The following is a 14,037-nucleotide window of genomic DNA, read 5'->3' as shown; positions in this document are numbered from 1 at the left end:
TTGAACTGGGGGAAGTTCACACCACCCACAGGATGGAATTCTCATTCCACTGGCCAATGCTTGGTTTGTAAATGCACCAAGACAACTTGATTGCTTTGAATATTGTCTCAGTGCCACAGAAACTTGCAAGTAACAAACTTTGCCAGATTATGACAAACCCCTTTGGCAAAAGTAGAAAATTATCATTTCATTCAAGTGAGAGCGTTAAACAACGGCACACTTTCAGATTTGAAGACGTTCCAGGAACCCAAAGGCAGTGACATCACCAAAACTGATCTCCCCAGACCCCTCCCCCAAATCCCCTCTCCTTTGTTAATTGGTGCCTCAATTCTGGGACGATTCCTGATTGGCTCTCAGGGATTGTCAATCATCATTGATGATGTCATACCCTGTTTGAATGTAGCTGTTCCAGGGGGTAGTATAAATACAGGAGCTTGTGCAAAACAGTGTGAGTTTGAGAACTGTGTAGGTGATAGTGAAATATAGATAGTGAAGATGGCCTCCCAAGTGTGTCAGAACTACCACAAGGACTGTGAGGCTGCTGTCAACAAGCAGATCAACATGGAGCTCTGTTCCTCCTATGTTTACCTCTCCATGGTGAGTTGTGTATTCCTTGTTGCTGCATTCTGAAAAGTTGGAAATTCTCCAGTTCAATGAACTGGCTTTAAACTCTATTTCTCTGGATTTCCTTCCCTGGGAGAGCAGAGTCTTTGGGCAGTGAGGACTTCAGGTGTGTAATACAGGGGGATATTGAGTTCATGGATTGCTCCTGACAGCAGCTGCCCTCTATTGAGGTTTAAAATCTGAAACCAGCTCAGCTGCTGCCTGAGTGTGTGACAGAAGAACACAAATGTGGTCAGGGGCCTGTTGAGCTGAAACAATGTTCAGTTTCAATGGGGGGACTGTAGTGAGTGAAATGTAGGCATCTCCTCACTAGTGTTCTCATTAATTGGAGGTGAAGTACTGAGAATCCTGGTGTTGGAGCCCTGCTCACTGCTGAGATCTCTTGATTACACTATTACTGTGTAAACTACTGGAGTGGAGGATTTTTCTCACTCCATGCCCAAACTTTGATTAGAATGGAAGAATAATCATTTCTATAGTGCCTTTCACTACCTTTGAATGTCCCAAAGTGCTTTGTGGCCAATGAGGGTGTTAAGTGTAGTTACTTTTTATGTGGGAAATGCAGCAGGCAATTAGTGCACTGTAAGCTCCCACAATTTGCAATGTGATAATGATCAGATCTTTTGTTTTAGTGGTGTTGGTTGAGGGATAAATATTGGCCAGGATACTGCAGAGAGCTCCCTACAGTAATACCTAGCACTTGGAGTAGGCTTGAGGGACCAATGGCCTACTACTGTCATTCACTAAGATCATTGCTAATCTTGTACAAACTCCTCCTGCACTGTCCCCATATCCCTTGGCATCCAAAAATCTATTGCTCTCTCTTGAATATACTCATTGTCTGGAATTCTCTACCCCAGGAGCTGTGGAGGCTCAAAGGGTCATCGCTGAGTGAAAAAATTCTTCCTCATATCTCCTCAATGACTGACCCCTGATTCTTGACTCTCCAGCAAGGGGAACCATCCTCCTTGCATCTAATCCTTCAAGTCCTGTAAGAATTTTGTATTTTTCTAATGAGATCACCTCTCATCCTTCTAAACTCTAGAATAGAGGTCTAGTTTGCTTAATCTCGATCTTTCACATCCACTGAATGACTGACACACTCGTGCATGACAGAAAGTAGAGGAGGTATTGCTTATCCAGGAGTAGAATTTAGTTTGACTGGACATGAAATATACTCCTGAACTTTAGTTTTATATGTTCAACCAGCAAAGAAAAACTTTCATCATGCTATAGGAAGGTGAGGCTCGACTCTGATTGATGAAGTCAATGGCATTTTGCTAGTTTACAAATGGTGTCTATATTTGAAGGATTAAGAATTCATGAACTAGGGGAAAAATAACTCTTGCATTGTATATGAAGATCAAGGTCTAAAGAAGCTGTTTTAAATTTTCTCTGCAGTCCTTCTACTTTGACCGGGATGATGTTGCCCTGCGTCACTTTGCTGAGTTCTTCAAGGAGCAGTCACATGAGGAACGTGAGCATGCTGAGAAACTGATGCAATTCCAGAATCGCCGTGGAGGACGGATCATCTTGTCTGACATCAAGGTTTGGTTCAATTATCTAGTGGCTGCCTGTCTGGATACCCTTAGACCTGATTGTTCAAATACCGTATATACTCGCGTATCATGTGACTTTTGAAGACCTAAATTGTAACCTAAATTTGGGGGGTCGCATGATACGCGAGATACAAAATTTGCGGGTGTGAAGTGCTGGCCAAGATTAGGCTGTTAGGCTGTTAAGCAGACCGTATCCACGCTGAATCTCAGCAGGTATCTCCTGGGCTGGATTGCAGCCTCTATTGTCGCTTGTACTGTATCGGGGGGGGATGAGAGAGAGTCGCGGGGGGGGGGGAGAGAGAGTCGCGGAGGAGGGAGACCGGACCGGATCCGACCTGACCCCTGCTCTCCCTACCCCGGCGACCCGACCTCTGCTCCCCCCACCCGGCAACCCGACCTCTGCTTCCCCCCGGTGACCCAACCCAACCTCCTCTTCACCCCCCACCCCCCCCCCCACCCCCCTGGCGACCCGACCTCCGCCACCCACAACTCCCTCTGAAGTTTGCTGCATTATTAGAGGCTCCATCTATCTCAGCCCATGCTGCTTTTACCCGCAAACACAGTAGAGGCTGTGGCTGAACGACGCTAGTCAAGCCAGCTGGAACGATTGCTGTATCGGTGTTCGATTCGCGAACAGCTTTCACAGCAGAATCCACTCTATGTTTCATGTTAAGGTCTGTATTCGATCTCAAAAAAGTGACTCGCATGATACATGAGATATATGGTAAAATCATGTTTTGGGGACAAAAATTTAGGGGTTGCATGATACGCGAGATCGCAGGATACGCGAGTATATACGGTACCTCCTAAAGCAATTGGTTCCATTGTTGTGGTAGTGGAATGCAGTAATTCTATATTCCTGTGATGCATTGTTTATGGTAATATGGATTTATGGTTGCTTTTTCACCCTTATTTTTCTTGTACTGTCTTGTGTATTTTGTTTGTTCCATTGTAAGTGAACTGCCTGTGACTTTCCTCTTCAGAAACCAGAGCAGGATGAGTGGAGCAATGGTCTGGATGCGATGCAGAGAGCTCTGCAGATGGAGAAGAATGTCAACCAGAGTCTGCTGGATTTGCACAAACTATCCACTGGGAGCACTGACCCTCATGTAAGTTCCTCATGTGGGTTTCTGGGTAAGTTAGATATGCTGGAACATTGCTGTCCTTGAGCTGTTTCAAAAGATCTCTGAACAATAGCTTTGTTTTTGGGAGGTGTCTCTCCTTGGTTCTTCAGGGGGTGGGGAGAGGACTGGGAAGTTAGCCTGCTGTGGATATTGAGCAGTAAATGTCTGTTTCCAGGATCTAAGCCCACATTGTACAGTAGTTACAGGATCATTAGAGCAAATTTACATCAATCTCAATTGCCCTACTTGATTCTCTAGGAGTGGACACTTCTCCACTCCCTAGAGAATTACAATCCCAACTGCAGGGGATGCTCTGATGTTCCATTATCTGCTACTGGCCATAAATTGTTTCCCTCTTCTCCTTCAGTTGTGTGACTTCCTGGAGACCCACTACTTGGATGAACAAGTGAAGATGATCAAGAAGCTTGGAGATCACATCACCAACCTGAAGAGACTGGGAGCCCCTGAAAATGGCCTGGGAGAGTACCTGTTTGACAAGCACACCCTGGGGGAGAGTGACTAAACTGACTGCTGGGATCAAGCTTATTGTGCTTAGTCCTTGTATTTAAATAAATCAGACCTGTGTCTTCTTTGCAATTATGGCTTGTGACATTGTACAAAGAGTTGAGACCTGTCACTAAGTAAACAAAGTTTGGATGGGGCTTTGTCACCTTGTACGTTTGAGTGGTTGCTTATTTTTCATTTAACATAAGTTGGTTTACATCAAACAAGAATTATGCTGAGGAACATTTATATTTGATTCAGTTTCATGAAATGTGTTTTTCCTCTAGTGTAATGTCGATATATTGACTGGGATATTCAGGCACCTGTTGTAAGATCTAAAATGTTCAAAGGTGTGTTCAGACAACTAACAGCCCCATGGGATTATAGGCCCAGAGACCAAAAGCATGATCAGAATTATATATTAAGGAGATGCTTAGGGAGGGAGCTCCAGACCTTGGGACTTAAAAGCTGCATAAAATTACCTGTTCCAACTATCTCCCCTTGCATAAATGAAAATTCAATCCAACAAGATGTAACATGTGTTAAACACAGGGCCAATTTGCCATTAAATCATTGTTGCACCATTTCAATCCAGTGAAGAAAAAGTCCTGGATTAGCTTCCTAATTTGTGTTTAGAAGAGCAGTTGGTATTCAGTAGCTGCAATAGATCCTGTTCAATTATCCATGTAGTTCAGTAATGGGACTCACCATTGTTGCTATAGTATTTTTGTTAAGCTTTTTAGGCAGAAAAGTAATATCTTAGCACACTGAACTCTGGGCACTACAATTGGGCGAGGTGGGAAAGCAACAGATGTCATCAGCTTACTATCACAGCTTCATTGGTTAGTGTGGATACCTTTTGTGGATGTGGTTCTGGGACAGCTTCTTTTCTGCCTGCTCCCATCATGGTTGAATAACTTATCAACATAATCTCCATTCACGTGAATAAGGAATTAGTCTTGAAAGGCTAACTATACTCTAACAAAATATAATCCTTCTGGAAGGAGTAAATGTATTTAATTCCACAAAGCTAAAGGCACAAGATGTTAAATCCATTTCTCCACTGCATTGGCTGCAATTTCTCAGCCTGCTAACTTTTTTTTTAGTACCATAGTAATGAAATTCACAATTGCCCTGGATTAGATCTCCATTCCTCTCATTTGTTCCATGAATGGATTCAAATGTTAATGCTGCAACTCCAATAATCCAGTGTTTACAACTTATTTTTAGGAATTGAGTTGAGAACTGTATGGAGTGCAATTAAATTGCCATGTACAGACATTCCATGTTAATGTTTTAGCATTGCTCAGCCACCTTTGGGATATCGATGTTACAAAATTGCATATATTGATGAGTCACAGCTCCACGAGTCCACCTGGGTTTGCGTGCTGATGGTTTCATGTAGTCAACAACGTCTCCAGCTCACTCGATGTGAAACTTTCGAAGTGCCCATGATTTAAGAATTACTTACAATTTACAGTAGAGAAAAAGACCTTTTGGGCCAACTGGGCCATGCTGTGGTTTATGCTCCATGTGAGCCTTCTCCCACCCCACTTCACCGAGATTTATTAGAATATCCTTCTATTCCTTTCTCATTCGTGATTATCTAGCTTCCCCTTAAATGCATCTATACTCTTTGCATTCAGAGTTATTACTGCGGGTAGCTCAGTAAACGTACCACTGCTGCTGTGGATTTTCTGTTAAGATGTGTGAGTGAAGAAGTGAGTAACAGCTATAGAGCCCAGCAATGTCTGAGCTCAAGGTCAGCATTTATTGCCCATTCCTAATTGCCCTTGAGAAGGTGCTGGTCAGCCACTTTCTTGAACCGCCGCAGTCTTGTTGGGAAGCTACTCCCAGTGCTGTTAGGGAGGGAGTTCCTGGATTTTGCTGCAGTGATGAAAAAGGAACCGCGATATATTTCCAAGTCAGGTTGGTGTGTAAGTTGGAAGTGATAGTGTTCCCAAACTTCTGCTGCCCTTGTCCTTCTAATTGCTAGAGCTCGTGGGACGGCTTGTGCTGCTGAAAAAGCCTTGATGAGTTGCTGCAGTGCATCTTGTCGATGGTACACACTGCAGCCATGGTGCACCGGTGGTGGAAGCAGTGAATGTGGAAGGTGGTGGATGGGGTGACAATCAAGCAGCCTGCTTTGTCCTGGATGGTGTCGAGCTTCTTGATGATTGCTGAAGCTGCACTCAGCCAGTCAAGTGGAGAGTATTCCACCACACTCCTGACTTGTGCCTTGTCGATGCTGGAAAGACTTTAGGGTGTCAGGAGGTGAGACACTCACTGCAAAATACCCAGCCTCTGGCCCGCTCTTATTACCAGAATATTTATGCGGCCGGGCTAGTTAAGTTTCAGATCACTGGTAACCCCCAGGGCCTGTGCTGGGGAATGCAGCGACAGGGAAGGTGATTAGATTCTTGCTTGTTGCAGATAGTCATTGCCTGGCACTTGTGTGGTGCCATTGGTACTTGCCCATTATCAGCCCCACACTGAATGTCATCCAGGTCGTGCTGCATGTGGGCATGGACTGCTTCATTTTCTGATGTGTTGCAAATGGAACAGAACACTGTGGAATCATCAGCAAACATCCCCACTTCTGGCCTTTATGATGGAGGGAAGATCATTGATGAAGCAGCTTAAGATTGTTGGGCCAAGAACACTGCCCTGAGGTATTCCTGCAGCGATGTCCTGGGGCTGAGATGATGGATCTCCAACAACCACGACTATCTTCCTTTCTGCTAGATATGAGTCCAGCTCATCGAGAGTTTTCTATATTCGCATTGACTTCAATTTTACAAGGGCTACTTGATGCCGCACTCCGTCAGATGCTGCCTTGCTGTCAAAGGCAGTCACTCTCACCTCACCTGGAATTCAGCTCCTTTGTAGATATTTGGACCAAGGCTGCAATGAGATCAGGAGACGAGTAGTCCTGGCGCAACCCAAACTGGGCATCGGTGAGCAGATTATTGTCGGCAAAATCTTCCATCACTTTGCTGATGATTGAGTGTAGACTGATGGGGTGGTAATTGGCCTGAATGGATTTGTCCTGCTTTTTCTGGACAGGACGTACCAGGGCAGTTTTTCACATTGTCGGGTAGATGCCAGTGTCCCTGTACTGGAAAGAGCTTGACTAGAGGCGGGGCATGAATTTACAGATTGTGGTGCAATATAATTCTGTAGTTGCTGACGGCCCACAATGTCTCATTGATGCGCAGTTTTGAGCTGGTAGATCTGTTTTGAATCTATTCCATTTAACACTGTGGTCGAGACACTCACCACGAAGGAGGTTGTCCATGACAGCATTGGTCCCTGCTACGAATTCTGTCATGGACAGATGAATCTGTGACAGGTAGATTGGCGAGGACGAGTTTAGTAGGTTTTCCCCTTGTGTTGATTCTCTCACCATGTGTCGCAAGCCCTATCTGGCAGCTATGTCCTTCAGGATTCAGCCCGGTCAGTGCTACTGAGCCACTCTGAGTGATGGGAATTGAAGCCTATTGCTAATATGAGTGCTTCTTCCAATTGGCCTTCAACATGGAGGAGTACTGATTCATCAGCTGAGGGAAGGCGGTAGGTGGTAATCAGCAGGTGGTTTCCATGCCCATGCTTGACCTCAATCCATGGGACTTGATCGGGTCCAGAGTAACAGTTGAGGACTCCTATTGCTACTCCCTCCCGACTGTATACCACTGTGCCGCCACATCTGGTGGGTCTGCCCTTCTGTGGGACAGGACATACACAGGGATGGTGATGGAGGAATCTGGGACATTGGCTGAAAGGTATGATTCTTTGATTATGACTATGTCGGGCTGTTGCTTGACTAACCTGTGGGACAGCTCTCCCCATTTTGGCACAAGATACCAGATGTTAGTGAGGAGAACTTTGCAGGGTTGACTGAGCTGGGTGTACCATTGTCATGGCAGAAGCCGGTGCCAATGTCGATGTCGGGTAGTCCGTCCTGTTTTATTTTTATTATTGTTTCTCGTAGCGGTTTGTTATAACTGAGTGGCTTGCTTGGTGTTTTCGGAGGGCAGTTAAGACAAGTTCTCCATGGGCGATGAAAGTAGATGTCGACGGGGTCCCAGTTTCTATGGAGAGCGACACAGGGGCGAGCCAGTCTGCGATGAGCCAAGCGACCTTTGAAGAACTTTGGAGGAATCCCGCCAATCGACCACAGCAGCAACCTGTCCAAGCGAAGCTGCTCCCAGGCCTCCGGGTTCCGGCAATCGACCTCGAACATGGATCCATCGCAGCATCCGGAGGTTCCACTGTCCAGCTCAACTGCCCACAGCACCCCGGCGAAATCTCCGAGACCGAGGATCCAAACTCCACTGTCTGGGCTGCAGCAGCACTCCAAGAGGTGAACATTGACGAAAGAAATGGATTCCCAACATCCAGGATCGAACCTGTGGAAGAAAAGAGCACCACAGGTGACCTGCAGCAAGACCAGAAAATGGCTGCAGCACTACAAGCAGCAGAACCTGTAATCAAAATGGCCTCTGCCATGCCACGAGTGAACATGCAGAAGCATCATGTGACACCGAGCGACCAATCAGATTTGAAGGCTCTCTTAAAGGAGACCGGTAACCAAAGAAATTTAATGGGGAAATTTCGACTAGTTGAGTACACGGACTTTAAAGCTAAAGATGCGATTAAAGGGTGCAAGTATGAACATGTATGCAATGTAACAATGAATAGCGATGCTGGTTTAACTAATGTGTCTAATGAGATGAATACAGGTATCAGTAAGGTTAATAAGTTTGTTACACTTAACAATAATGATAGAGAATGCAAAATGCCTAATGTAACCTTGTCTGTTGAAACCAGGACACCCAAAAGTGATGCAAATGCTAGAATGTATAATGTCGGCTCGACTATGTGTGATCAGAGCCAATGTGTCACGTACACCGGTACGACACTGCCAAAGGACATTGGGTCCTAAAGGGACCATGCTGATGCCAATAAAAATCCCCTGGTGGGAGACCCCCAGCTCTAGCAGGCTACCTGACCATGTAACCTGGAGTTTTGGAACGAATGTGATGCCCCTTGCAGGACACACACACGCAGCCAGTGGGAGCACATCCACTTCAGGGACAGTGGTCAAATGGCAGCCCAGCCACCACCAATGGCAACCTGCACCAGATCAACCCTACAACCCCTGGCCACCAGGGCCAACACCAGGAGCATGAGATCAATACCCTCCAGCTTCCCTGGCAAACCCTGGAATGACCTGACCCTCATCCCAATTGGTGGGCAAGGAGCCCACCCAGTCTTGTGGCCCTGCCCACCACCCCACAACAACAGTGGACAAGGAGCCCACCCAGTCTTGTGGCCCTGCCCACAACTACCCACATCACAGTGTATACATACCACCCACTGCTGGCGTGGCTACCCTCCTGAGGGATCCCACAACAGTAACACCCACATGGTCTATGTGTGAGGGAGGGGAAACATATGAGGCCAGCCTCAAGCACAGGGATCACACCTGACAACCACATAACGCTGACCACAACCTCCCCTAGCCCACCAGTGATCACCTTCCCTGGGCATGACAATAAGGATATGAAAAATGCTTAGGGGGGGGAAGTGTTGTTATGTCTGCATGCCTGTTTACTGTGTGATGTCTGTAACACTGTTATGCAACACTGAATGTACCCTTGCCTGTACACCAGAGGGTGCTGCTGCTGGAGACCTAAGAGTTAACTGCACACTGCAGGTAACCCAGTATAAAAATAAACACACAGCTTATTGTCTTCACTCAGGAGCTGCAAACAAAGGACTACAGGTCTGTACAGTTTAAATATCATACCCTGCCTCGTGGAGTCATTACTAAAGGTGCTGACATACATTACAGTTACCGTACTCTTTGTGAAGCTTTCCTATAAAGGATAAAACTGAGTTCTGTGAACAATGCACAAGTGTGACCTTAGCTCCTTTAATAAGACTCCAGAGTGCAGGTACCTCGGGGTGACCTGCTTATATGCTGGGATCCCTTTGGACTGCAACAGGTAGGCCCTCACTTGGTGGTGATGTAATACAGGGTGCAAGAGGTTAAATACATAACACTTTGCATCTCTCAATGGCACTTTTGGAGAATCAATGTCACCACAATTCATACATTGATGACTCACAATTCTACAATTCAGGTTGAGTTTGCGTGCTGATGAGTTTGACCGCTTCATGTTTCAGACAAAACAAACTCTTCAACTCACTCGATGTGAAAAACTTTACATGTGTCCATGTTTTAAGAATTACATAGAATTTGCAGCATAGAAAAAGGCTATTCAGCCTGGCAAATTGCAGTGGTGAGCGGTCTTTCTCGAACGTAAAATGCATCAAGGATGAGGTAAGGAACCGAATGGGACAAGATCGATTTAATAGTCTTTCAATCATGAGCATGGAGAGCGAAGGACTGAGAGGACTTGACTTCACACACTGAGCCTCCTCCCAACTTCATTTAACCCTATCAGCATATCTTCCAATCCTTCCTCCCTCATGTGTTCATCCAGCTTCCCATTTAACGCGTCTATGCTTTTTGTCTCAACTATTCCTTTCGATAGCGAGTTAAACATTCCAAACACCCTCTGAGTAAAGAAGTTTCTTTTGAAGTCTCTCTTAGATTATTAATTCTAACTTTCTATATAATTCTATGGAGATCAGAACTGTGCACCATACTCCAAGTGTTGTCTAGCCAAGGTTCAATATAAACTTAACATGCTGCACAGGGATGTGGTTCAGTTCACCTCAACCATCTTGTCCCTATGGCCGAGGAGCTCCTCCCGGATTCACAGTGCAGATTTCGTCCCCGACGGGGAACAACGGACATGGTCTTTGCAGCACGCCATGCCGGAAAAATGCAGGGAGTGCGCCAGCCCTTACACATGGCATTTTTCGATTGTACAAAGGTCTTTGACACTGTTGACCATGAGGATTTATGGAGCGTCCTCCTCCATTTTGGATATCCCCAAAAGTTTGTCAACATCCTTCGCCTGCTCCACGATGACATGCAGTCCGTGATCCTAAACAGCGGATTTGTTACAGACCACGTCCGAAGCGGGATCAAACAGGGCTGCGTCATCGCTCCAACGCTGTTCTCAATCTTCCTCGCTGCCATGCTCCACCTCACTGTCAACAAACTCGCCGCTGGAGTGGACCTAAACTACAGAACCAGTGGGAAGCAGTTTAACCTATGCCCTCTCCAGACCAGGTCCAAGACCAAAGAAACCTCTGTCGTTGTCCTGCAGTATGCGGACGACGCCTGAGTCTGCACACTTTCTGAGGCTGAACTCCAGGATATAGTCGATGTATTCACCGAGTCATATGAAAGCATGGTCCTTACGCTTAACATCCGTAAGACAAAGGTGCTCCACCAGCCTGTCCTCGCCACACAGCATGGCTCCCCAGACATCAAGATTCACGGCGTGGCCCTCAACAACGTGGACCACTTCCCATACCTCGTGAGCCTCCTGTCAACAAAGGCAGACATTGCTGCGGAGATTCAACATCGCTTCCAGTGTGCCAGTGCAGCTTTTGGCTGCCTGAGGAAAAGAGTGTTCGAAGACCAGGCCCTCAAACCTTCCACCAAGCTCATGGTCTACAGGGCTGTAATAATACCCACCTTCCTGTATCGATCAGAGTCATGGACGACTTCCAGAAGGCACATCAAGTCGCTAGAGATATATCACCAAAGATGTCTCCACAAGATCCTGCAAATCCCCTGGGTGGACAGACGCACCGACATCAGTGTCCTCACCCAGGCTAACATCCCCAGCATTGAAGCACTAACCACACTCGATCAGCTTCGCTGGGCAGGCCACTTAGCCCACATGCCAGACATGAGACTCCCTAAGCAACTGCTCTATGCGGAACTCCTTCATGGCAAACGAGCCAAAGGTGGGCAGCAAAAGCGTTACAAGGACACCTTCAAAATCTCCCTGATGAAGTGCGACAGCACCACTGATGCCTAGGAGACCCCGCCCGAAGACAGCCCTAGGTGGAGAAAGTGCATCCGGGAGGGCGTTGAGCTCTTCGAGTCTCAACACTGTGAGCGTGAAGAGGTCAGGCAGCGGAAGGAGCATGTGGTAAATCAGTGTCACTCACCCCCTTCCCCCGACAAATATCTGTCCCATCTGTGACAGGGTCTGTGGCTTTCATGTTGGACTGTTCAGCCACCAAAGAACTCACTTTAGGTGTGAAATCATATCTTCCTGGATGCTGAGCGACTGCCTATGATGATGGGTTCAGCTGCAGGCATTCCTCGCTCTGAGCTCAGAACTGCGCTAATGGTTAACCCTCATCTGTCTTTTTATGTCTAGAATTGACTATTTCAATGCTCGCCTGCTGGCTTTACATGCTCCATTAACTTAAGCTTATCCAAAACTCTGCTGCCTGTATCCTAACACACACCTAGTTCCAATCAGCCATAACCCCTGTGCTTGTGAACCATCATTGGCTCCCGGTCTGACAGCGCCTCAAATTCAAGATCCTTATCCTTGTATTAAAATCCCACCATGGCCCCTCCCTTACCACTTTTTCCAGCACATTGCTGGCATTGGTGCCGTTTCCTGCTCTCACAATAAACTGGAAAATTTAATTTGCTATGTTTCCAATTTCCACCCTTCACTCACCTTCACATGGTCCATCTCTGTCACGTCACTTCCCTTTCTCGACTTCTCTGTCTCTATTGCCAGACATAAGTCTATTGACAAATATCCAATGAGTTATTTGGATGTTGCTTCCAAGCCGCAGAACTCTTTTTGGGAGAAAAATAAAACATTAAATCATAAAATGGTGTCCCTCCGATCTGGGGGGCGCACCAAACATTTCCAAGGCCCTTTTTTTTGTGTTTTTTTGTGGTTTTTTTTGTTTTTTTTGTTTTTTAAAGTTTTTTTTTTGGGCACTAAAATCTTATTTTTTTCTCCAAGTGCTCCCTATAAAAGGGGAGGGGGACACTAAAAACACCGGCAATTAAAACAAATTAAACCTTAAAACATAAAATCAAATTAAAATTTGGTTGCCGGGCGTGATGATGCACTCCAGTCCCTCCGGTGCCCACCTCTCGCGGAAGGCCGCGAGCGTACCGGTGGACACCGCGTGCTCCATCTCCAAGGACACCCTAGCGCGGATGTACGCGCGGAAGAGAGGCAGGCAGTCAGGTTGAATGACCCCCTCGACCGCCCGTTGCCTGGACCGGCTGATGGCACCCTTCGCCGTGCTCAGGAGCAGTCCTACGAGGAGGCCCTCGGACCTACCCGCTCCCCTCCGCACAGGGTGTCCAAAGATCAGGAGTGCGGGACTGAAGTGCAGCCAGAATTTCAGGAGCAGCCCCTTTAAATAATAAAACAGGGGCTGCAACCTCGTGCATTCCACAAAAACATGGAACACGGACTCTTCCAGACCGCAGAAATTGCAGGCGGCCTGGGAGCCCGTGAACCGGCTTAAAAATTTATTGCACGGGACTGCTCCGTGCACCACCCTCCAGGCCAAGTCCCCGATAAATAGTGGGAGGACTCCCGCGTAGAGTGCCCTCCATCGGGGACCCCCGCCTCCTCTGGACAGCAAGATGGTACGCCATGGCATGTCCGGACGGCAGGCGAGGATGGCAAAGTTGAGAGTGTGCAGGAGCAGCCCGTACAGGAAACCCCTCCGCGCGGAACTGAAAGGCACGGAGGGGATTTCCAAGTCGCAGATACCTGCAAATGACCAACCCACTGAATAATCCAGAACTATCAAAAAGACACTGACTCGCAAACAACAGAGGATTCAATGAATCTTTTAAAGCGGCCATTAACTGGTCCAGGCAGAGCACGGTCGTATTCTCTCCGTCTGCCTGCCTCTCTTCCGCGGCTATATCCGTGTCCGGGTGTCCCTGGAGAGGGAGCACGCAGTGTCTGCCGGTATGCTTGAGGCTTTCCGTGACCGGTGGGCACCAGAGGGAGTGGAGTGCAGCATGAATACAGGGAAATAATGTAACATTTTTATGTTAGTTTGGTCATAATGTGGATCTTACAGTTTATTCCCCTTTTTAAAGGGGGCACTTATGATTTAAGTGTTTCTGATAGCTGATTTAATCATTCCAATTAATTAGCCCAAAGAATAGAGGGTCCAATTAACCTGTGACACTGGATATTTGAACTGTGTCTGAGGAAAGTGTCTTAGGACAATTGAGATCCTCATTGAGATGTCAGCCAATGATGCTGATTCTTCAAAGATCTGACTGGCTC

At 46.8% G+C, this 14,037-nt stretch overlaps 1 protein-coding gene across 1 annotated transcript; it reads left to right on the top strand.

The window, feature by feature from the left end:
- Window positions 1-495: 495 nt before the first annotated feature.
- LOC139262220 (ferritin heavy chain, oocyte isoform-like) lies at window positions 496-3,830 on the top strand. The gene is made up of 4 exons (XM_070877364.1): window positions 496-597; window positions 2,026-2,172; window positions 3,167-3,292; window positions 3,675-3,830. The coding sequence occupies exons 1-4, from the start codon at window positions 496-498 to the stop codon at window positions 3,828-3,830; spliced, it is 531 nt and encodes a 176-aa protein (XP_070733465.1).
- The last annotated feature ends 10,207 nt before the right edge of the window (window positions 3,831-14,037 follow it).

This window comes from Pristiophorus japonicus, chromosome 4 (genome assembly GCF_044704955.1).
Source record: "Pristiophorus japonicus isolate sPriJap1 chromosome 4, sPriJap1.hap1, whole genome shotgun sequence".
NCBI lineage: Eukaryota > Metazoa > Chordata > Chondrichthyes > Pristiophoridae > Pristiophorus > Pristiophorus japonicus.
Note: the sequence above shows the minus strand (reverse complement) of the source record. Positions and strands in the feature narration are given on the sequence as shown.

Excerpts from the sequence above, each read along its gene's own strand:
- LOC139262220 (XM_070877364.1), top strand. The coding sequence starts at position 496 with ATGGCCTCCCAAGTGTGTCAGAACTACCACAAGGACTGTGAGGCTGCT. Across the intron at positions 598-2,025 it reads CCTATGTTTACCTCTCCATG|TCCTTCTACTTTGACCGGGA; the intron begins GTGAGTTGTGTA and ends TTTTCTCTGCAG. Across the intron at positions 2,173-3,166 it reads TCATCTTGTCTGACATCAAG|AAACCAGAGCAGGATGAGTG; the intron begins GTTTGGTTCAAT and ends TTTCCTCTTCAG.